The sequence below is a fragment of the Mus pahari genome, chromosome 6, assembly GCF_900095145.1.
Source record: "Mus pahari chromosome 6, PAHARI_EIJ_v1.1, whole genome shotgun sequence".
Taxonomy (NCBI): domain Eukaryota; kingdom Metazoa; phylum Chordata; class Mammalia; order Rodentia; family Muridae; genus Mus; species Mus pahari.
The window spans coordinates 92,841,360-92,866,293 of NC_034595.1; the positions used below are offsets into that span (position 1 = coordinate 92,841,360).

The 24,934-nt window shown below is 51.1% G+C and overlaps 1 protein-coding gene and 1 pseudogene across 1 annotated transcript in view; one reads left to right on the top strand and one right to left on the bottom strand.

The window, feature by feature from the left end:
• Fhad1 (forkhead associated phosphopeptide binding domain 1) overlaps window positions 1–24,934 on the bottom strand; it is a 116,722-nt gene that overhangs the window by 23,245 nt on the left and 68,543 nt on the right. Inside the window, exons 16-24 of the mRNA XM_021200663.1 lie at window positions 20,051–20,158; window positions 16,510–16,617; window positions 15,261–15,365; window positions 9,033–9,206; window positions 7,381–7,606; window positions 5,203–5,287; window positions 4,735–4,841; window positions 2,777–2,936; window positions 2,340–2,466 (exon numbers count right to left, since the gene is read on the bottom strand). Of these exons, the coding sequence (XP_021056322.1) occupies window positions 2,340–2,466; window positions 2,777–2,936; window positions 4,735–4,841; window positions 5,203–5,287; window positions 7,381–7,606; window positions 9,033–9,206; window positions 15,261–15,365; window positions 16,510–16,617; window positions 20,051–20,158 (1,200 nt within the window). The remainder of the gene's footprint in view (window positions 1–2,339; window positions 2,467–2,776; window positions 2,937–4,734; window positions 4,842–5,202; window positions 5,288–7,380; window positions 7,607–9,032; window positions 9,207–15,260; window positions 15,366–16,509; window positions 16,618–20,050; window positions 20,159–24,934) is intronic.
• On the top strand, window positions 13,104–13,612 carry LOC110323445 (annotated as a pseudogene).

Here is a 24,934-nt window from a genome sequence, read left to right on the forward strand (position 1 = left end):
TGGGGCAGAAGGAGAGGCTCAGCAGCCAGGCTGGACTCTCTTAGTCTTTCCTGCACTGGGAGGGGACGCACCACGTGACCCTTCCTCACGCCCCTCTGGGAACTCTCTTACTGAGAGAGGACTCGGATTCTTTCTCATACAACTCTTGAGCCCTCTGACCCTCTCTGGCTTTGGAAACAGGAAGTCGCCTGGATGAAGACCACTGTCCAAATGCCTTTTATCTTGCACCCTCCCTCCCCCATCAGCACCCTCCCTCCCCCATCAGCTTCAAGTGTGAGACAGAAACTAAAAGTAACCATTCAACTGAGTCTCCCCACCAAACGCATGCAGGGTAGGGGGGGAGGGTTGGTATGTGTAAGGTATGTGTAAGGTCCCTGTGTGCCTTTCTCTGTTTCTAGCACAAGGTCTGGTATACAGCAAGTGCTCAGTACTGGCTGTGGGTCAGGTCCTGCTTTGCGGGCTTAGGAGTCCAACAGGAGTGACTGAATCTCCTACCCAGCTGAGTTCCTAACCCACCTGGGTTTCCCTGACAACGGGGAAGCACTTCTATTTAAGTGGTCTGGCCAGCACTCAGCGCCAGGGATGGCTGGCTGGACCTCAAGCCCTTTCATCTCGGCTGCCGGAAGCCCTGGCTCGCTTGTTGTCTGGCAGGGACAGTGTCTTTGTTGACATATTTGGCTTTGTTTCTTCTGCAGATGCCTCCCAGAAGCATCTGGTTTCCCAAAGTGAAAGGAAAGGATGTTCTGAACTCTAGGAAACAGAGACCTCAAGGAACCACTTCGCGCCACAGTCCATCTATTAGGAATGACGGCTAAAACCACAGTACCAGGCATGGGTGCAGAGTATCAGCTTTGAGGACTGCCTGACGGGTCACTCAGGCATGCTTCCCGCTGGATGAGCATCTGAGACTTCCGGGCAATCACACAGGGAGACCTTATCAAGTAACCACCATGGTATAGGGGCGTTGCGGGGGGTCACATTAACTGCATGGCTCTCCGGGAAGGTCATTTGCTTCTGTTCCATGCAGTTTAGAAAAGGCCCTCAAGCCCTAACATGTTTCACAGCCAAAGGTGAGTTCTACGTGGCAGCCACACAAATTACAGCATCAGGTTAAGGGAGACACAGCTGTGTAGCGAGATAGAGCAACTTGTGTCACCTGTCAATTAAAAAGTCTATAGCCTCTTGCTTAGGCAGGAAATAGAAGGTGGGATGCCCAGGAGGCAGAAAGGATTCTGGGAAAGAACAAGGCACGGGAAGATCCACCCAGGAAGATGTGAGGAGATGGAGCCAGGGTACCTGAGCACAGGTAACCAGCTAGGTGGCAGAATATAGGTTAAGATAATTGGGTTGTTTTAGTGATGATCGAGTCAGAGAAGAGCCTAGCGGTATGGCCAAGGAATTTGTAAATATGTTTTGAGTCTGAGTTTTGTTTCTGGGAGCATGGGGTTGGGAGGAAGCACCAAGCTTAGCCTCTACATAGCTGAACTCTCCATCGTGTGGGGACCGGCTGGATCAAACGGAGACAGCATGGAATTCTACACGCAGTCAGTCACAGGGACAAAGTGGACGTTTATGGACTTGGAGAAGATGCCATTGAATGGAGTCGGTGGGCTGGGGCAATGGCTCAGTGGTTAAGAGCATTTGCTCAAGCACTTGTGCAAGCATTAGGGACTTCAGATTCTCAGCAGCCATTTAAAAAAGCTAAGCATGGTTGTGTGCACCCCGGAGCTGGTAGGGAAGGAGTTCTCTAGGTTCAGGGAGGGATTCTATCTCACGAGTGATGAGACAGAGAGAGACAGATAGCCAATGGCCTCCACACACACATATATCACACATGCGCACACACAGGCACACAAGAGAGACACAGAGAGATAAACAAATTGAAGAGTTAGCAAACAGTTACCTACCAGATAGAAGTTTGTACAGGTCATGTGTTTGTGAGTATCCATAAATAAAATATATCTCCCAACAAGTCTTGGAAGTGGGACTGTCATTCTCAGATTGGGGAACTGGTGCCCAGTGACCTCCCTAGGGCCACAGACTTTCTACGTGGAGGGACTGGGATTCAAACCTAGGCCAGCTTGATCCAAGGCGGATAGCCAGCCACTGCCCATTTGTGATCGGCAGGAAGACCTGGGAGTGATGCTTCTACTGTCGATAGTGTGGCCCTGGAGACGCCCTGGAGACGGATCCTGGGGGCGGAGCTCTGTTTTCCTTTGTTACTTATGCGGATGAGCGATACTTTGTTATTTACCATGGACGAGTGATACTCTTAGGAAAACAGGCCCTTAGCCCCTGGGCTGTTGGAGCTGCCCGGAGCCCCACTCACGGACACTGACCTCTTGGAAGCTGGAGAATGAGTCTGGGTGGGCTGGTTCTATCTGCAATGGGATGTCACACTTCTGGCTCAGACTCCTAGACTTCTGCTCCGTGCTCAGTTGGGGTCTGGGTTTCTCTTGGGAAGCCCTGGGGCAGAGAGGGGCATCGTGGGTATCAGGCAGCTCAGGGTTCAGGGGCCTTTGCATCCCTCTGTAAATCTGGAAGTCAAGCTATCGTTCACAGGCGACTGAGTCCTTTCAGACTTCCTGTGTTTAAGCCACGAGCCCGGTTACTTGGGGGAGGGAATGCGCATTCCAGAGCAAAACACAGCTCTGTTTTAATGAATCTAGAAAGCAATGAAACACTATCATTCATGTATCTGTCCGCTTCAGCCAGCATTTACTGAGCCCTCTCTGTGCCAGTGCCATGGTCATGTCACACGGACCCCTTCCCACACCTGAGCGCCTCCCTGAGGACCTTCAGTTCCCTGTCCTTCTTCTCCATCAGGCCAGTCGTCTGTGCCACCTTCGCCTTCAGCATGCTCAGCTCGCCATTCTGCTGCCGCACCAGGGCCACATGCCGCTCCAGTTCTGTCTTCTGCTTCTCGCTAAGTTCACCTGGGAGCAACAGGAAGTTAGTGAGCGGTTCTCCACCTCAGATCTCTGCCCTGGGCTATCCGACAGCCCTCTGAGATCGATGAGGCGGGTCTGCCTCCCCTGGGGTTCTCAGGGGTTCTTGTCCTCCCCAGGAGTTCTGTCAGAGCCTCTGAGTGTGACAGTGGGGGACACTGTGAGTCCCCTGCTCCTGCCTTATGACTGTTAAATCAGCAGTCAGGGCCCCACTGTCTACCCATGTTCCCCCTGTCTTTTAGGACACACTGGACAATGTTCAGCTACCTACTTCTGAGCCTTTTTGTCTATACTTTTGTTTTCAGACAGGGTTTCATATATCCGAGGCTGGTCTCCAACTCTTTCTATAGCCAGAGACTTTTGAGCGTCCTGCTGCCACCTCCTCAGTGCCGGGGCAACAGGTGTGTGATAGATACCAGGCTTACTTTCGTTTAGGGCTGGGGCCTGAGCCCAGGGCCTCGGGCAGGCTAGTCAAGTTCTACCCACTGAGCCTCACATCCAGCTGCCTCTGTATCTTTCTACCCAGGGGTCTTCTCAGGTCCCTGGAGTCTTCTGGGCTATGTGCCTAACAGGGACAACAGGGTTCCACTCACAGCTGTCTCAGCTGCCCCCTTCCTTCATTTGCCCTCCCTGTGGCTCAGGCCCTACTTCATCGCCTGAAGGCATTTCCTGGGGCCGTGATGAGAACAAACTGGCTATGGTGGAGTTCCGGTTTTAGGGTCCGCTATTGGGAGGACCACGCTAAGACCCTTGCACTGCCTTAAAACTTCAGTTGCAGGCTACAGAGGGATTACTGCTGGCAGCCCCACTTCACAGATATGGACACTGAGGCTCAGAAAGCTGGAGATGGGTAAGACAGTCTCCCTCTCTCCCTTCTTTTCTTCCCCCTTTCTTCTCTCCTTCCCTCTCTCCCTTTCTTCCTTCCTTCCCCTCTGTCCCTCCATTCCCTCCCTTTCCCTCTTTTCCTTCTTTCGCTCCTTCCCTCTCCCCTTCCTTCTCTCCCTCCCTCCCTTCCATCTATCATTCTCTTCCTCCTCCCTTCCCTTCCTTCCTTCTTCTCTTCCTCCCTCACTCCCTTTCTCCCTCTCTCTCCCTTGCTCCCTTTCTCCCTTCCTCCCTCTCTCTCCCTTTCTCCCTTTCTTCTTTCCCTCCCTCCCTCCATCCTTTTCTCCTTTCTCCCCCTCCCTTCCACTTCTAGAATCTATCTTTGTTACCTACTAAGTCTGGACTTTTTGTCCTGACAGAGGCTGGGGATAGAAAAGAGAAGAAAGCCAAAAGAAGTGACAAGAAGGATGGGGAAACACAAGAAGAGGTCACAGGAAGGATGGGGGAACACAAGAAGAGGGAGGCAGAAGGGAGGAGAGCCTGAGCCTGGCTGTGTGTGGGGACAGGGTGGGGGGTGTGGTAGGCACAGGGGGAGTATGGTGCGGGACACAGGGGCTGTCTCACGCCTACCCTGCGTGGCCACTGTCAAAGAAGGCGGGTGGTCTTTTTGCACGAGGAGGAGGAAGCTTGTGAGGCCCCTCCAAATTGCACCCAGGCTCCTGCACCCAGCCCAGAGGGGGAGCCTCACTATGGCCCCCACCCCAGGGTGGAGATGCTCTGAAGCCGATGACATTAACATTTAAGGTCTGCCAAGTCTGTGTGTTCCCCCTGGTGACAGGGGCTACAAGCACACAGGAAAGCAGGCCGGGGGGAGGCTTTGAGTCGGAGGCTGCTGGTTCTTGGCCCTCATTTCCTGCCTGAGCCGGTCAGGATGTCAAGTGACCCAGGAAGTCACACCAACCTCTCAGGTCTGACATCCGGCTGTGAGCTTCCCCAAGGTCTGTCCTCAGCTTCATGATTATCTCCTGCTGTGACAGGATTTCCTTCTGAGCCATTAGTAAGTCATCTCTGTAAGAGAAGAGAAGAAAGAAAGCTGGAGCAGGCTGAGTCAGCTGTGCTCAACTTCCCTGGTGACCTCTGAGGGCCCAGAGAAAAAGCTCAAAATGCCCAGGGAGGGATCCTGGGACCCCAGCCCAGGCAGGGGACAGGTGGCCTTTAAATACTCAAAGGGAACCTCATTTTGATGCACTTGTGCTTAGCACGCTCTGAGGAAGAGCCAAGGGTTTGGTGTGGTGTGGGACTAGTGAGGGTCTCAGCTGGTCTTGCATGGGACCGGTCACACGGCAGGGACTGAGAAGGCCAAGCGACAGGGAGAACACCAATCTAGCCATATCCCTGCTTCTCCAGCTCCTGAGACAGAGGCACTCACATCAGGTGGTCGCATGCTATTTCTTTGTCGCCACTGTCCAGCGGGGGTCCTGCTGTGAGCTCTTGGGGTACTTCCTCCTTTGGACCTGCATTAGAAGGGCGTGTTAACGTCATCACAGCTATGTGGTGGCCTTTCCCTTTGACGCGCCTGTGAACTCGCCTGTCTCTCACAGGTCTCTGAGCTTTCTCTACCCTGAGACTCCTCCTCACGTGTGCAGGGTGATAAGCTGAGGCTGTCTCTCTGTGTGAAGCCTGGATGTAGTTTGTACTTAGTGTACTTTGAGGAAGAACCAGGGGTTTGACTGGGTGGGGCTGAGGTCCTCTGAGGTCTAGTGAGGGTCTCAGCTGGTCCTGCATGGGACCTGCCAACACCCACGGCAGGAATTGATAGGTTGGCACTTTATCTGCATTGTGAGGTTTAAGAAAGTGGAGACTTGATCTTGTGATGGAGTTAGAACACTAGATTGGCCATTTGAGACCATGGAGGCGGAGCCCCAGGACGCCAGCAGCTTATAAGAGGGACAGAGACCAGACACGTTCACAACCCTTGTGTCTTGTCCTTTTCTACCTTCTCCCATTAAAACAAACAAACAAATAAACAAACAAACAAAACCCAAAACAAACCAGTCTCATGTAGCCCAGGTTGGCCTCAAACTCTCCGTGTAGCTGAGGACAGCTTCTGAGCTTCCAATTCTGCTTCCACCTCTCAAGTGCTGGGATTCCAGGCATGCACCACCAGGCGTGGTGACAGATTGAACCCAGGGCTTCCTGCATGGAAGTCCTCTACCAACCGAGCCGCGTGCCCAACTTTGCACACCTATTTTCTCCTGACATGACACCTTGGGCATTCTCAGGACTCTGCTGGCAAGGCCATTGCCATAAGCACCCCCCCCCCCCACTCCTTGTATATTCATAGGACTGGGTGTTCACTTGATCAGCAGCAACAGAAAATGGGCTAAATATGGCTATGGGCTCTTCCAGCTCCTGGGTGACATTTACAGACCTGGAAGCATTGTGGGACTGGAGGACCTGGTAGCAATGGCTCAGCAGAGCTTCAAGAGGTGTGGCCTCATCAATGGGCCGCTCGACTTGTCCTTCTCTCTTTCTAGACAAGCACCTTAAGAGAATCCATATTTCCTGGCTTTCCAGCTTCCTCGATCACTCACTCCTTAGCCCACAGTCCTCTGCTTTCCAGTTCTTGCTCGATCTTGCATTCACTCAACACACACTTATTTAATGCCTGCTTTATGGCAGACAATATCTGAGGGTAGAAATGACAGATGTCCCATTGAGTATCCTCACTCTTACCTGGACTCTGGGTTAGGAGACAGAGCCTGCTCTGTGTCCCTGTGGTGGGGCCCTCCTTATTCCAAGGCACTGTAAGGGCACTAACTTGGTAACTCACAGGGACATTGGTTGGCTTGTCTATCGTGGATCTCTGGTGCCTAAGGGAGGCCATGACAAGAGAGGATGAAGGCAAGCCTGAGCTAACCTTCATGCCTCCCAGTGGGGGCTAGCTCCTCTCTGGGGGGAATTTTCGGTGATGTCTGGAGACACCTGGCTGTGAGGTGGGTGAGGAACGGGGCCTCTAGTGGAGGTCAGGGATGTAGCTAAGCCAGGTACCCTGCCCCCAAGCGAAGCTTATCCAGCGCCAAACATCAACAGTGCTGATGCTGAGACCTGGCTCCCCTTTCCCCCCAGAGGCCTCTGCTTCCAGAATTTTCTACCCGGAGTTTAGTGCCTGTCATGAGTGACCTAGGTCATTTCAGGTGAGTGAGAGGCATAGCTCTGATGGCTGTTTTTTTGCCTTTAGGCTAATTTTGTAGGAGGATGGTCCTGGCTGCCTGGTGTGTGTGTGTGGGGGGGGGGCTGTTAAGTGAGGTCACGGTGGCCAGTGACACAGAGAAGGCCCTGGATTGTCATTTATGATGTGGAAGAGAAAACCTCCACTAATAGCGCTGGCTGCCCAAGAGCCTCACTGGCTCACTGGCTTGGCACAAAGGATGTCCTAACTCATTGTTGTGACTTTGGCTCTGTTAGGCCTCTGAGGGCTTCTAGCATCGTGTGCAATGAGGAGCAGGGGGGCCGGCGGAGAACGTGGGGGCTTTTGGACAGGGTCCAGCCTGGGGCCATGCAGGAGCGGTTAGATGCAGAGCTTCTCTCGCAGCCCCGGCCCTACCTGGATCGTTGTTTTTCAACGTTGTGATCTCCCCTTCTATCTTCTGGTAGTACTGAGTCACTTGGCAGAGCCTTTCCTCTAGGCTCACGATGGTCTGCGAGTGCTGTTTGATCTGCTCTTTGTACTCCGAGATCTCCTCCTCGAAGCCGTGCTTCTGGGATTCCCGCTCATCCTGCAGGGCCTTCATCGACTGCTGCTGCAGCTTCAGCCGATCATCTGTCAGGATCTGGGGAAATGTTGGTTGGTAGGGATCTAACCTCCGGAGCCAGAGCAGATGGCCGTGACCTGCCTCCTCTGCACACACAGGTGCTAAACTGCATCCTGCCTCGGTGCCTCTGCATGCCCTGGTCCCCCTGGCACCCCCTTCCCTCCCCCACTGCATGGCTGATCCATCCTCTTCCAGGCCTTGTTTCTAACTAACATTGCCTCCTTGGAAGAACCTTCCCGCACACGCGTTCACAGAAGAGTCCCAGACAACTCCCGTTGTTTGTTTTCTTGTCCCCAAGACTTTTATCTACATCTGAAGTGGCCTTATTTTTTGTTTGTCTCCCCTGCAAGTCTCCGAGCTCCATGCGGCAGGAGCCTTGCTTTCTCTCTCACTGCTAGGCCCACAGCACCGAGACCCAGATGTTTGATGGAAATTAACGAATGGGAGCTGTGTGTGCTGGAGAGACGGACCCGGCAGTCAAGGGCAGTGGATGCTCTTCCAGACTTGGATTTAATTCCCAGCACCCACATGGTGGCTCACAACCATCTGTAACACCAGTTCCAGGGGACCTGGCGCCCTCTTCTGGCCTCCATGGGAACCAGGCAGATGGGAAGTACACAGACATACACATAGGCAAAGCACCTACATATAAAATAAAAAATCAACGTATCTTAAAAGAATCAATAAATGGAAAAAGAGATAAGGGGGGAAAAAGCAAATTGACTTGCATTTGTGTGTGCGTGTGCCCTATGTGTGGAGGTCAGAGGACGACCTTGGGTGTCATCCCACCGGTGCCATCCACCTCTTTTATTGGGACAGTGTCTCTTCCTGACCGTGTAGGCTGGCTGGTCAGTGAGCCCCAGGGGTCTGCCAGGCTCTGCCTCTCTGATGCTGGACTACAGCATTAACCGCAGTTCTTACTAACTAAAATTACCAACGCAAGCTCTCGGACAGAAAATAACTTTCCACTTTCTGAGCCCTTCTTGACATCTCCACCCCAGGCTCCTCCAGCCCTGCCTTCCTCCACTCCTGCTCTCTCTCCTAGCACTGTGCATGAGCGCGGACTGTCCGCAGTCTCTCCAGATCCCCAATTGTACTTTATTTTATTTAGAGATGGGGGGGGGTCCTCATCAAGTGGCCCAGCTGTCCCTGGGCTCAAATGTAACCCAGGCAGACCTTGAATGTATGTTTCTCTTCACTCAGCCTCCAGAGTAGCTAGGATGACAAGCCCGTACCACTAGGTCCCGCAAGAGTTTTGCCACTAAGGGACATTTGGTAGTGTCCGGGTCTGGTGGGGGTACTTTCTTAACTGAAGTTCCTTTTTCTCAAATGACTCTGGCTTTTGTCGACTTGACATAACGCTAGCCAACACACGTTGGAATCTTTGATGGGGGTGGGGGGTTGGGGGGGAAGGGGAGCTTACCAGTTTTTCAGATCAACCCACCATTTTCGTCTTGGTTGTTTCTAGCTCTGCTAATGTTTCCTTTAACTTCAGGGCGAGTGTCTCGGCTCTTTGGCTCTCGGCTGTCTTCATCTGCTGAGCGTTCTCTACCATGGCCAGGGCATCCTTTAATTTATTATTTAAGATGTCCTCTTTCTGCCCCTTTAACTCTATCTCCTAGACAAACAGCAAATCAGCAAGGTCAACATTTACTCCTCTAAGGCCCCTCATCCCCTGTGCCCGCAGAGAGGACACTGGCTCCGGTTGGCTCATTCTTGACTCTAAAGCCCAAGGATTTTCTGGAAAATTCCAATTACTGCAGAACACTCCTTTATCTTTAGTGGAGATCTGCCTTCTTGTGATTTCTGGTCTCTGAGCCTCATTGCGTCTATTTTATGAGACAACCCTTTAAATACCTGAGGAGGGCTGTCTATAAATCTATTTTCTGGGATAAATGTGCTAACCGCATTTACCCTTTACCACCTGCCCTGCCCTGGAGACACTCTGTTCCCCTGCACTCCAGGTCCCTCGCCAGACTGGATTCCAGTTGCCAACTCCACAGCATAGCTTATGCCTCTCCCTCGAAACCCCTTCATCCTTTTTTGTCACAAATCCTACCGTTCTCTTGGAGACCCTCTGTCAAGGACTAGAGTATGGTCTCCTGCCAGGCCCTATGCTGGGTCCCAAACATTATTTTTCTAAGCATGGATGTGTGTGTGTGTGTGTGTGTGTGTGTGTGTGTGTCTGTATGTCTGTCTATCTGCACTCAGAGTAGGTGCCCGAGGTCAGAGGCATTGGATCCCCTGGGGCTAGAGTTAGGGGCAGTTGTTAACCTTACAGGCCAACCTGTGTGTTGGTAATCAAACCGAGGTCCTCTGCAAGAACTGCATGTGCTCCTAACTGCTGAGCATCTCTCCCGCTCCTGTGCCTGGCTTTTTTATGTGGTTTCGGGGGATTGAAATCAGGTCATGGTGCTTGGCTGACAAGCCCTTTAAGGGCTGAGCTTCATCCATAGCCCCGTGAAATGCAGTCTGGAGACACAGTCCTGGGCGCTCTCACAGCTGCTGATGCTAGTGAGGACCAGGGTACCTTCTCTGGAAGGTCACGTGGGAACAGAGACTGGGAGTGAGGATGTTCACAACCTGGGGTCCAGCAGCTGCATTTGCAGGTTTATCCTAAGGGTGGATCGCTGAACGCACAGTTGTTCAGCCAAGCAGCTTTTACTTATTTGTTTGCTTATTAATTGATTGATTGATTGATTTTGTTTTTTGAGACAGGGTTTCTCTGTGTAGCCCTGGCTATCCTAGAACTCACTCTGTAAACCAGGCTGGCCTTGAACTCACAGAGATCTGCCTGCCTCTACCTCCTGAGTGCTAGGATTAAAGGCATTTGTTTGTTTTTTAATGACAAATTCTCAATAGACCAGGCTGGCTTTAAACTTATGAGTCTCTGCCCGAGCCACCTGAGTGCTGAAGTCACAGGCACTTGGGGCCAATCATCTATATCCAGAATAACTGGGAATCGACCCCAAATCTGACAGAGGGAAGGGCCAGCAACCCAGGGTCCACCCCACACAGGGCAGACCCGGGACATTCTTCACTGGCAGGCTGTGGAAGAGGGTTCAGGGACAGGGAGACATTTGAGAAATACATAATGTATCAAAAGAGTTCTCGAAGCAGTAGCCACCATGCCACTATCTTGGTAATGAGCCAGCCTCACCCACATTCGTAACAATAGCACAAAGGCACCGAGACAGAATCCCATCAGGGTGTCATTGGTGATAGCCCTGCTTGGCAGGTACAGGCTCAATGTCAAGGCTCTTCTGAGTCATTTTCTGTGTTTGTCAAAAATTCTAGAAGGGGTGGGGCTCCTCTTGTAATCAGAAAAGAAAACATAGTTTTTGGAAAAAGAAAAATACAGGCACTGCTGTTGCCAGGCTGACTGTCCCTGTCCCTCAGTGGGAGTCGCTTCCTGGCCTTTGTGCTCGAGGTTTTGCCTTAGGCTTGACATCTCAGTGTTAAGGGTCTCTGGGGACAAGTGACCTTGCTTAAGAGGATGTAGATACAGAGCCACTTGTCACATGATGCTCGATGGACTCCTCCTGATGTCCCTGAGGATCCACCACAGAGTGCACTTGTGTCTGTACTGTGCCAAGAAGCTGGACTGAGTGAGGTGGCCTGCTGTCAGCCATCTTTGTTCCATACCCATAGGTCTTAGCATACTGCAGAGCCCCAGGTTGGCCGCTTTGGCGCATGCTCACAGGCCTAGAGAAGACGCACTGTCAGCCATCTTTGTTCCATGCTCACGTGTAGCCCCGACTTGTCTTGGAACTCACTCTGTAGACAAGGCTGGCCTCAAACTCAGAGAACTACCTGCCCTGCTTCTCACGTACTAGGACCGAAGGCATGTGCCACCAAGCTCAGCTTGACATCAACCTTTTGATTACTCTGTTGTGAATACAAATAAAATTGTGTGCAAATAAGCCGCTTTCCACTTAGGTCTGAGTGGGTTTTGATTTTTGCTTGTTTGAGATATGGTCCCATGTGGCTCAGGATTGAATCTTGAATCCCCTCAGTGGCTGAGGGTGACCTTGAAGTCCTGGTTCTCCTACCTCTAATGCCCAAGGGCTGGGATTAAAGGCGTGTGCTCTCAAGCCAGGTTTTTTGTGATACTGGGGACACAAGTCGGGACTTCCGGTATGCTAGGCAAGATCTCTACCAATGAGCTGAGTGCCCGCAGCAGTCTTTCTGAAAGTCACACTCTGACAACCTTGAGGGTTTCATCTTTTCCGTGCATCGGCTAATTATCTTCTTTTGAAAAACATCTACTCAGGGGGCTGGAGAGATGGCTCAGTGGCTAAGAGCACTGGCTATTCTCCTGGAGGGCTCAGGTTTGGTTCCCAGCATGCACATGGTGGCTCACAACCCTCTGTGACTCCATTGATGCCCTTTCCTGGCCTCTGCTGGCACCAGACACACATGCAAGTAAAACACTCAAATGCACATAAAAAAAAAAAAAAGATAATATTTTTTTTTTTAAGAAAGAAAAAAATGTGTATTCAAGTTAGGTGTGGTGCTAGTCTATAATTCCAGCTACTTGAAAGGCTGAGAGGCAGGAGGATGGCAGAGTTGACACAAGCCTGGGTTACATAGTGAGTTCAAGGTTAACTTGGATCAATGAATGAGACTCTGTTTCAAAAAGAAAATCAAACAAACAAACAGAAAGGTTGGGTCTAGCTCAATGTGAAAGCAGCTGGCCAACTTGAATGAGGCCCTGGGCTCCCCCCCCCCCCCCCCTCCCCCCCCCCCCCACACACAGAAAACCAAAACTCGCCAGTCTATCAGGTACCCGGTGAGTGTTGGGCCACTGGCCGTCTTTTTATTGAGCTATCTGAATTCCTCAGACGGTTTAGAGATTGACCAGTTCTCTGACCTGTGTCTCCAAAGCATTTCTCGCCCAGTCTGCTCACTGTCCCCTCTGTCTGGCGGAAGCTTTTCGCTTGTCCGGTTCTGCTTTTGCTTCTTTGGGGTTTGAGGGATTGCATACAGAATCCTCGCCAGTGTTTGCTCTGCAGTCTGTTTTCTGTCCTGGTGGATGGTGGGTCCCCTCGGGGGTGGGGTGTCACTGCTCTTTCTGACGGGTCTGGTGCTGCCAGCCAGCTCCGAGGTCTCCCAGGTACTTACTGCTTTTGGTGGCCTGATGTAAGGGTGTCGCTAAGGATTTGTCTGATTGCTAGAGAATTCTTTTTAGGAGCCCGTGGTAGAGGTCGTCTGTGGGGCTGGTACCCAGAAAGGGCTTCGTCTCTGTGAGCTTGCTTGACATTTAGCTGTGGACTTGAACCCAGGGCCCTTGCATGTGCTAGGCAAGCGATGTATCTTTAGACTCTATCTTCAGGTCTCTCTTTACTTTTTTATTTTGAGACAGGGCTTTGCCACGTTTCTAAGCTGATCTTGAGTTCGCTTTGCAGTCCAGACTGGTCTTGAACTACTTCACTCCCGGGCAGCTGGGATTTCAGGCTCCCACTGACGGCCCTGTTGGGCTGTATTTTTATATAGTGACTACACAACCAGCAGGCTTTTCCCTGCCTCTGCAACTGCTGGGATAAAATTGTAGTTTATGCCTTTTCCCTTTCTGTCACCGCTATGCCATCCAGACTAAGGAAGACCTGGAAACTCCACAGCCACGTGAGCCACGGCCACAGCCACATTGGCAAACACAAGCACCCAGGCGGCCACGGGAATGCTGGAGGTGTGCATCACCACGGAATCCACTTGGACAACTATCACCCAGGTTACTTTGGGAAAGTTGGTAGGAGGCACTACCACATGAAGAGGACCCAGAGCTTCTGCCCAACTGTCAACCTGGACAAATTGTGGACGCTGGTCAGCGAGCAGACGCGGGTCAAATGCGGCAAAGAACAAGACTGGAGCTGCTCCCATCATTGATGGTGTGCGATCGGCTACTACAGAGTTCTGGGCAGGGAAAGTCCCTGAGCAACTTGTCATCATGAAGGTCACATTCCTCAGCAGAAGAGCTGAAGAGAAGACTAAGGGTGTTGAGGTGCCTGTGTTCTGGTGGCTTAAAAGCCACGCCAGAGGTTAATTAAATGCTAACATTTTCCTTTAAAAAAAAAGATTTATTTTATGTGCATGGGTAATTTGCTTGCCAGTATGGCTGTATACTGCTTGTGTGCCTGGTGCCTGTGGAGGCCAGAAGAGGGCATTGGATCCCTGGGAACTGGATAGTTGTGAGTTGCCATGTGGGTGCTAGGAATCTAACCTGGGTCCTCTGAGAGAGTACCCAGTGCTCTTAATTGCTGAGCCTTTTCTCCAGTTCTGATTATGTATATGTATGTGTACATGTATGTATATGATGAATATGGTATACATGATGTGTGTGCATATATATATATACATATATGTGTCTTATTACTAGCTTATCTTTTCTAAACATTTTAAAAAATATTTATTTATTTACTTATTTATTTAATGTAAGTACACTGTAACTGTCTTCAGACACCCCAGAAGAGGGCATCAGATCTCATTATGGATGGTTGTGGGCCACCATGTTGCTGCTGGGATTTGAACTCAGGACCTTTGGAAGAGCAGTCAGTGCTTTTAACCACTGAGCCATCTCTCCAGCCCTTTTCTAAAGGATTTAAACTCTCTTCTTAAGCCACCCCCTACTGACTTATCCTCCTGCGATGCGACATTTACTGACTTGTTCCCACCCCTTGCTGATTCGTTTTATGGCATTCCAGGTTGCATCCTCCGGGAACCAAGGCAAAGAAAACAGCTAGCTCCCTTGGTCAGGCCTCATCTGAGCTCCAGGCCCTCTCATGGGAGCCTGGCAGTCCTGAGTTCTAGGGCCTTGCCTTACTTTGCTGGATTCTGCCGCCTCTGGACACCCACCCGTCCATTAAGGCCTCCCATCAAGGTGGGATCCAGAGCAGCTGTGTAATCAATCCCAAGAGCTTTGGTGACACAGTTTTTCAGCAGGTGCTCATGTTCAAAATGCTCTAGGGTTATGTGGCAGCTTGTTAAAAATATAGATTCTGGATCCACCCTATAGCCGGGGCCCTCACCACACGTGCATGTGAATGTGTTTAAAGAAAACACCTCAAAATGGATGCAAAGAGACTTAGACGGCCTTCTTAGTTCACCAAGCCCCGAAGATCCTTCTAACACATATTTAAATATTACATATTTAAATTTAACTCACATCTGCAAGGTTGGATGTTGCTCATCAACTTTGACAGAGGATGGCAAAGGTGTGTGTGCCTATGTATATATAAGTGTGTGTGTATGTGTGTGTACATGTGTATGAGTCCCTTCCATGACGGGGACCCAGGATGAGCAAATGATACTGAAGTTTGTGACACTGTGTGCAGCCATCTCTCATTACCCACCATGTCAGAATTGTGGGTCTTAACAGAAACCCAGGCCAGTATAATGGAAGAAGTGGTTGAAGATGAAGGGTTTAAGAGTCCTGGGTTTAGATCCTGCCCCTGCACTTCTAAGCCAGGAGCTAGTGACAGCCACAGGAGCAGCTGAGATGCGGTGGTCAGCCCATGTGTGTCTCTCTGAAGATCTGTGTTTCCTAAGTGGGAGCACCAAGCCACAGAGATGGTAAGCAGCCCACAGCCAGAGGGGAGCAGGAGGATCTGAAGCCTGGCTGCAGGGCCCGGCAGGCCTGCGGGAGCAATGGTCCCTCTGTCTCTGTGACTCCTACCTCTTTTTGCTTGGTCAGGCGATTCTCCAGGTCCTGTATTCGCCTCTTCTCCTTCTCCAGAGTGTCTCTCATCTTGAGTTTCTCATACGTGTTGTTCTCTGAGATCTGAAAGTCAAGGAGGGGGCTTGGGGGTGAGCGCAGAAGAGAGGGTGTGGTGGGTTGGTTAAGAACAGTCCCCATAGGTTCACATAGGTCTTGTTGGAGAAACTGTCACTGGGGGGTGGGCTTTGAAGTCTCAAAAGCCCATTCCAGGCCCACTCTCTTGCTCTCTGCCTCCTGATCAGGAAGCAGCCATCAGCTATTTCTCCAGCACCATGAGTACTGTGGTGCTCCCACCATGCTCCTACTGTGCTCCCACCATGTTCCCGCTGTGCTCCCACCATGTTCCCGCTGTGCTCCCACCATGCTCCTGCTGTACTCCCACCATGCTCCCGCTATGCTCCCACCATGCTCCCACTATGCTCCCACCATGTTCCCGCCTCCATTCTCCCACCACGATGATAATGGACTAACCCTTTAAAACTGTAAGCAAGCCCCCAATCAAATGCTTTCTTTTATAGGAGTTGCCTTGGTCATGGTGTCTCCTCACAGCATAAACACAGTGACTAAGACAGAGGACAGACTAGCTGCACGGGGATGCCAAGGTGAGTCACCATCAAGACTAGTGACTCAGAGGTTTGGGATAAGAACTCAAGGAACGAGGTGCCTATCAGGGTGTGAGGTGAGAGAGAGAGGATATGATGAGTCTGGTGAACAGGGAGCCACGTGTCTCAGTTAGTCACAGGAGCACGAAGGGGGAGGGGCTTCTTGTTCCTGGTTTCCCAGCTAACATCAGGAAATGACCTGGTCACGGGGTATTCAGTCCCGTCACCAGGAACTGAGCCACTGTCTAACCTGGTAGGTGTTAGCATGGAGACAGGTTCATCCTGGGAAGTCCCTGGCTTTCGGGGTTGGGGCAGACTGCTTAGAACTGTTTCCCGTTCCAGCTGGCACGACTCCTGGTAGCTTCAGAGAAGAGCTATGTACTTTACATACAGCAACCTTTGTCCCACCGAATGAGATCATTTAAATTCCCATTTTCCAGGGTTCTGAGCTCCCAGGGATCGTCCAGGGTCAGCCAGTGAGTGGCAAGTGTTGGCTCCTTCCAGCAGCAGCGGTGGGTAGCAGCAGTGTGACCTCGGACTGCATGGCTGCCAGGCACGCCTGGCTGCAAGTCCTGCTGGGGGTGGGGGGCACTGGGCGCTCCTACCTCTTTCTGCTGGGTCAGTTGATTCTCCAGGTCTTGTGCCTTCCTCCTTTCTGCCTCCAGCATTTCCCGCATTTTTCTTTTTTCTTGAGCCACACTGTTCTCCAAAGCCTGAAAGGCACAGTCAATAATACCAGTCTCCATCCACACGAAGGCTAGCAGTTAGGATGGGCAGCTGCATCACCCCCAGAATGACCTCATCCCCTATGGCACCCCTGTGGGGAGCTGCTGCCGAGGACCCTTTCATTCTTTATTTGGTTTATAGACCAAGAAACCAGGAGCCAGAAGAGGTGAGGGCTCGGGGCTACGGTGGCACCTATTAAGAGGAAGGTCAAGGATCTGAACAGAGCAAACACGAGGGCTGAGTACAGAGGCTGTGGGAGGGGACCAGGATCTGAGGGAGAAGACTCTCATTGATGACGAACCTTCTAACTAGTGAAGCAAATTTCTGAAGGAGAATTGGTTTTGGGAGGATGGAGGGGTGGGGATGAATGAGCCAGTCACCACTAGAATTCTTCCTGCATCTAGAAGGTTCGGGGTGAGCCTTCCGGGGATGCCATGAATGGGGGAAACGCTCCGGGTTAGCACTCTGCTGTCCCTAGCCATGGAGTGTCATCTGGTCCATCCATGTCTTGCTGTCTTTATTCAGTGGACTCAACCGCAGGTTCTACCTCCAAGGTCCTGGCACAGTGGCCAGAGTCCCAAGAAAAGCGTCTCCAGCATCCACAGGGCCGCCTTCGACACCCGGCAGGGCATCGGGTGTTGGAACTTACAACAAGATTTCCACTAGAGTCCACGACAGGGGAGAGGGTTACCCTTTGGAAGGCATTTAATCCACAAGAGGTGGAGAAGAGCGAAATCTCTCCCGCTTTTAAGATAATTTTGTGCGCTGGGCGTGGTGGCGCACGCCTTTAATCCCAGCACTTGGGAGGCAGAGGCAGGTGGATTTCTGAGTTCGAGGCCAGCCTGGTCTACAAAGTGAGTTCCAGGACAGCCAGGGCTATACAGAGAAACCCTGTCTTGAAAAAACCAAAAAAAAAAAAAAAAGAAAAGATAGTTTTGTGCAGTTCATACCTGTGATCCCAACACGTGGGAGGTGGAGAAAAGGAGGCCAGGAGGTCAAAGGTTATAATTGACTATGTAGTGAGCGTGAGGCCAACCTAGGCTAAGGGATCCTCTGTCAAAACAAAACAAAACAAACAAAACAAACAAACAAAAAACATTCCAAGAAACCAACAAAAAGCTCAGTGGAGAGGGCTCAGTTCTTTCTGGGAAGAGACTACAGTCAGGTCCTGTGACCCTTGAAGGACGGAGTTAGCCCCGGCCCCTCTGCATGATGCTTTAAAACAAATCTTTTTTAAGGCCAGGGTATTACTGTGTGGGCCTGGCTGGCCTATAACTCTGCATGTAGACCGTGCTGGCCTCAGACTCCCAGAGAGGTACCTCACCACACCCAGCCTGGAGGCTTACGGTTTTCTGACCCCCTCCCATCACCTTGCCAGCTCTTGTTGATGCCTGGATGGCACCTGACTGAAGTGACTCCATGGAGACCACACACACACACACACACACACACACACACACACATACCACATACACACACACCACATACACACACACATATACACACATGTATACACACATACACACATATACACACATGTACACACACATACATACACATATACACCCACACACATACCACATACATACTATACACACACATGTGCTACATACACACATACCACATATACTCACATACAATGCACGTACACACATGCCCCCCAACAAAATATACACACACACCACATATACATACACACACCACATACACACAGGTACCACATACATACATACTACACACACACACACACATACACATATGCTACATATACATATACCACATATACACACATACATTGCACATACACACATGCCGCATACACACATATACACACCATATACACATACACACCACACACCTATCACATACACAGCACATACATACATACCACACACACACACCCACCACACACACAGCACATACACACATACTACAGACCACATACATACACAGCACACACACACACACACACACACACACACACACACACACACACACCTGCCTTCTCATCCTGCCTGGAGACATAAGAAGGGCAAACCTTGACAACAGTGTTGACAGAGCGCTGAGGAGCGGCTACATGAGAAGCCGCTGTAAACATCTCCCTGGGCCACATCAGATTGTGTGGGTGGAGTTGCATGGAGGGGGATACTTTCCCCTCCTCTGGGGGAGCAGACAAGCACTCCACTTTGAGGGTGGTCAGGAAGCAAGGGCTATGCCCAAGTCCAGGGAGACCTGGCCGTAGTGGTGTTGGTGACGACTACCACAGATCAGTCACTTCCGGGTTCAACGCTGGGTTATGCGTTGTCTCTGCCCTTCATGACCCGCTTCCAAGAAGGGAGGGTGGATAGTCTTGAACTTGTCTTTTGTGTGGTTACAAAGCCTACACCCTTCAGGGATTACGAAAGTGTGTGTGTGGGGGGAAAGACTAGGGGTCTGAGACTGACTGCAGCTAAATGCAAACTGACAGTGTAACAGAGCTCTTCTGGGGACTAGAGTTCCGGCACACCCACAGGAACATAGCACCCACAGGGATGGCATTTGTTAATGGCTACTTTAGGAAGAAGGCAGATGATGAACTGCAAACTTCAAAGCTTATAAGAGTTGGACACCCATCCAAACCAACACGGGCTTGTGTGCGCCAACTCTCAAAGGATTTCCCTAACTGCTAATGCTGGTATCCATTCCAGCCTTCCCCTTCCCCTTCCCCTGGTCTACAAAGCGGAAATGAGGGCCAGAGTTTTTGACTTTCCAAGAGAGGACTGAACTCTAGATATACAAATGCATTTTATGGATCCAAACTAAAACATTCTGGGTGTAACACATCTGCAAGGCCTCTCATCCGCTGAACTATGGTGACTTGTGGAACACAGAACAGGCGTGGAGAGAGAGGCCAGGCTCCCATCCTGCTGTGTGGGGCAGGGGGATGGGAGGGGGGCTGGCTGGGAAGGATATGGGATCGGGTGCCTGCTTTTTAAACATCTGGACTGCTATGTGGAAGATGAAGCCCGAGATGGGTTGACAACAGCCATCTTTTGGCCAGAAAGAGCTTGACTCACTCCAACCTAAGACAGACTTCCTGCCAGCCCTGTGCATCCCTCTGCTTGGGCTGAAGATGTTGGTGCTGAAGACGGGGTTTTCTCTCAAGAGCCCATGATCCCATCACCCCCAGCCTCCTGACTGAATTGACCTCAGTGCTGGGGTGATGGGCAGAAGCCACCACCCAGGTTTGTCACATGTATATTGCTTTTCCCAACTGGTTGGCAAGGCTACACATCTCCATGGCTCTCTTTTAAATCCTCTGTGCTTCTCCCAATTGCAAAGTCCAGGCTAGGACAGGACAGCACAGGACAGCGCCCCCTCTCCCCACCTGTCTTCTGTCTCCCATAGTCCCTTCAGCCAGCCTCCCCCAGCAGGGCGTACCTCCTTTTGACCAGCCAAGTGGTTCTCCAGCTCACGGACTCGGGCTTGCACCTTCTCCAGGGCCTCCTCCGATCTGCTTTTGTCCTGACCGATGCTCTCTTCCAGAGCCTGCAAGCCAACAGCCACTGTTGAGTCTGCCTGTTGCCATGGTGGGGAGTGGACTCTCCCTGGGCCCTGTGTGGTTAGCTTTTCCACCTTCATCATGGCTCACGCAGGTGGGGGCAGAGGGGCCAGCGGTTCAGCGTGCTCCGAAGAAGCAGATCTATGTGAAAACCTCAGCTGGACCCTGACAACTGTAATACGCCTTGATTGACAGTCCAGGCTGACTCAACCCCCACCCTGCTCCCCCCATCCCCGCAACTGCTTGTCTTCTTCTGGTAGGCCAGGTTACTCTCCACCCCTTGGGCTTTTGTGCCCCACCCCATGCCTCCTTTGCTCTGTTTTTCTCCTGGGCAATAGTTGTCTCCACGGCCTGCAAGCCAAGGACCCTTGTTAAACAGGACCTGGTTTCCATGGCAGGAAAGTGGACTCTGTCAGACGCTTCCGAACTTACCACACTCTGTTTGTTTGTTTGTTTGTTTGTTTGTTTGTTTTTTCGAGACAGGGTTTCTCTGTGTAGCCTTGGCTGTCCAGGAACTCACTTTGTAGACCAGGCTGGCCTGGAACTCAGAAATCCACCTGCCTCTGCCTCCCAAGTGCTGGGATTAAAGGTGTGCACCACCACTTCTGGCCTTACCACACTCTTAAAGAGAATGTGGGAATTAATCTATGTGCACAGAACATGGGGTCTGGGGTGGCACAGGGGGACCAGGTAAGAACTCTGGATGGAGACTTTCCAGCTATGGGGCCTGGCAGCTGAGACTCTGGGCATGGAAGCCTCAGTCTCCCTATCTGTACATGGGGCTGGTGTGAAGAAGAAATGATGAAACGATCAATGGGTGATTTTTTTGGCGTAGAGCCAGCCGCCAGCCTCCACCCCATGCAGAGGAGGAAACAGGCATAGTTTAGAGATACTGGGGAACCGGAGTTATTGACTTTTAAGTCTGTGTTCTAAACCAACATAACAGAGACCTCCAGCCAGCCCCGGGCTAATGGATAAAGAAGAAGGCTTCTGGGTTGTGGGGACTGAAGATGCATGAGTTTAGGACCAACGTTAGCAAGTGGCCCGTAGATGTTGCCCGCTCCACTGTTTTGTAAATAAAGCTTTATTGGGACCCTCCATGCCCTCGGTCGAGGTGTGGTCTCTGGCGGCTTTTTACAAGAGCAGGGCTGTGGAGTCATAACACAGGCTGCTAAGTGAAAGAGTAGCCGGCAAAAATGAAACCATTTATCATCCGGCTCTGTGGAGCAAGTGTGCGGACATTGGTCTACGGCAGTAAGAAGTGCCTGCACAAATTAAGAAGGTGCTGTTCAGGGCCCATAATAAAAGGAGGGGGGAGGGGTGCTGGATCGATGAAGGAGCCTGGCCTTTCTTCCGCCAATGGAAACGGAGTCCTAAGAGCAGCAGGATCCATGGGAAGGAGGCTGAGGGATGAGCTACAACACGTGTTATTTTTATAGACAGTGAGATGAGGGGTACTGGGGTACAGCAGGGAGGGTCACTTAAAAGCCAGGACAGTGCTGGGAAGATGGCTCAACGCATCAGTACAGCGTTCGCCTTGCACGCACAAGGACCTGACCTTAAAAACAGGCGTGGGGTGGGAGAGATGTACAGGAAGCAGAATGTGCAAGCGAGAGGACCAGAGATCGGGTCCCCAGTGCCCGTGAGGACTGGGTGGGTGTGGCCGTCTGCCTAACTACAGGGTTCTCAAAAGCTGAGAAGTGGAAATCCTAGGGCAAGCTGAATTGTTAGCTGAACTGCGAGCTCTGGGCAACGCTGACTCAGTAAGGTGGGGTGTGATCATGGAAGAAAGACCCTTGGGCCTCCACATGCAAGTGCAGGAGAATACATGCATTTAGACTTCTGTGTGCGTTTGCAGTTGCACGCATATGTACCCCCCCCACATATATGAATATTCATAACCACATGCATACCACACACAGAGACACCTAAAAAGAAAGCTAGTCAAGGTGGTATGTACTTGTCATTCCAGTACTGCGGGGAAGAAGGGGGATTCCTGGGGCTTACTGGCCAGATAGTTTAGCCTACTTGGCAGGTTCTAAGCCAGTGAGAGATCTCGTCTCAAAAAAAACCAAGGAGGGGTTGGTAGGATGGCTCAGTGGGTAAAGACGCTTGCTTGCCAAGCCCACAACCCGAGTTCAATATCTGGGAGCCACATGGAGGAAGGAGAGAACTGACTCCTTCGAGTTATCTTATGACCTCCATGACATGAGTGTACACACGTGCACGTGCACACACACACGTGCACACACACACATACACGTGCACAAACACACACATGCACATGCACACATCATGACTGAGGCCCACAAATGTTTTCTCATACGAATCTCAAGGGCCAAGCTGGGATGGGAGTCAGGATGGCAGTCTGTCTGGGCGGTTGTCATGTCCGTCTGAGTGTGGACGCGTCTCTGTTTGGCTGGTATTCTGAGGTTCCTATGTTCAACACAGGATGTTCAAAGCATCCCTTTGAAGTATCTTCCAGGAATAACTGCAGAAGGGGTAAGAGGAGGGAGGCCCAGGCTGGTGATCCTGGGGGGGGGGGGCGGGGCGGGTAGGCACCATGCAGGCCGAAGCATCACATCCCCAAATGGAAACAGCCAACCCCCGAGTCAACAGCGGACACTGGGCTGGGAAGGGCTGGTGTTAGGTACGGATGTCAGTCGGGAAGACAGAGCAAGAGGTGGAGACCTGGGCAAGATTTTGAAGGTTTTAGGGCCTTTCTGGATTTGACTCTTTCTGTGGAAATAAAAGTTTGGTTTGGTTTGGTTTATTTTCCTCCAAGTTCTCTAAAACCTACAACCGTGGTGATTTCGGCTCCTGTGGTTTGGAACTGGAACACAGGCTCCTGGGTTGAGCGTGTTTGGTCTCCACCTGTGCTGCCGTCTTAGGAATTTCTGGAAACTTTAGGATGGGGAGGGGGGTCCTAGTAGCAGAAAGTTGGTCAGCAGGTCATCCTGTCTTAGGCTACACTGGCCCCTTTTCCTTTCTCCTCTCTCTGCTTCCCATCCACCACGAAGTGCGGAGCCCTCTCTGTCACAGGTTCCTGACTCTGTGATGTTCTGCTAAGTGCACAGGGGTCCAGCAAACATGGAAAACCGAGCCAAAAGAAACCCTTCCTCTTCAAATGCTAACTCAACTACCACATGATGCAGCTTCTTAAGGAGCCAGTCTAAGGCAGTGAAACCTGCACACCCATGTCTATTACTGGGCTACCCTCAGACTTACACACATACACACACGCACACGCGCACACGTGTGTGTGCATACGTGTGACAGAGACAGACTGTCCTGGTTGGGGTTCACTGAACTGGACCCAACAAGAGATGTTGTACAAGGCCTTGTCCTTCACCATAGAGAGAGGGGATGCTTGGGAGGAGCTGGGGTCTGGCAGGTGGGGGTAGAAAAAGGACACAATGTGTGTGCCCCCCCATAACCGCTCTGATTGAGGATATCAGTTATAGCTATGCTTTGGAATGTCACAAACCCCAGATTCTGAGCTACACTCCCACCTTTGACCCCAGAGTCTGAATGACAAAGGGTGGTCCAGCAGGTGACAGCCTAAGCCACTGACCTTGGAGGAGAGCAGGGAAAGTATGGCAGGGCCCCAAGTGTCTGTCACACAGTATGGCAGGGTCCTAAGGGTCTGTCACACAGTATGGCAGGGCCCTAAATGTCACCCATGGGAATGATAAGAACTGGCTTTAGAAATACATCCCCTAGGGGCTGGAGAGGTGGCTCAGTGGTTAAGAGCACTGACTGCTCTTCCAGAGGTCCTGAGTTCAATTCCCAGCACCCACATGGTGGCTCACAACCATCTGTATTGGGATCTGACGCCCTCTTCTGGTGTGTCTGAAGACAGCTACAGTGTACTCACATACATAAATTTTTTTTTAAAAAAAGGAATACATTTCCTATCTTCTCCACAGAGTTCGAAATAGTGGGTTTATTAGCATATGTTAATTATGCACAACGGTTGAGATTTGTTTGTTTGCTATGAATTGTAATGCTAAATACTGGCCCTGGTTGCCTTGGGGAGGAGAGAATCCTAACTTACACAAAGATGCTATGTGACGAAGCTCTGCAATGTAAAACACTTGGTTGAATAAAGATGGGCAGAAGAGAGGTAGGAGAGGTAGGCTTTCCACTCCTGGCTCGGCGGCTGAGGCTGGACCACAGAAGAAGAGAGAAGGTGGAGAGAGGAGAGATGCCATGGGCTAGGTGCGTCATGAAAGGCTGTCCAGTTGGAGTTAAGAGCTGCCCAGATGGCACATGGCAAGCTATACCTCGGGGTTATTGATGAGAAGCAGATTTTAGTAGCTGACATGGTTGATATCTGCCTAGCTCTAGTGCATTAAAGGCTTATAATAAATATAAAGGCTTGGTGTCTTTAATCTGGGAACGAACGCTCCAAGGCAGGGTAGAACCCCCCCTGACCATGATTAAATATCTACTACAACACACCATAATGGGTTTTGTTGTGACATTAAAACACATATGTATAGTGTATTTTGGTTGTAGGGACCCCGATTACCATCTCTCCCCCCCACCCCCCACATACCTTCCCTCTGCTTCTCTTTCTCTGCTGCTTTCTTATTCTTTTCTCTCCCCTCTCTCTCTCTTTACCTCTCATTCTTTCTGTGACCCAATCTGTCCCATCAGGGTGACCATCTTGTCAGTGGCTACACCACTGAGGAAACTCTCTTTCTCTCTCTCTCTCTCTCTCTCTCTCTCTCTCTCTCTCTCTCTCTCTCTCTCTCCTC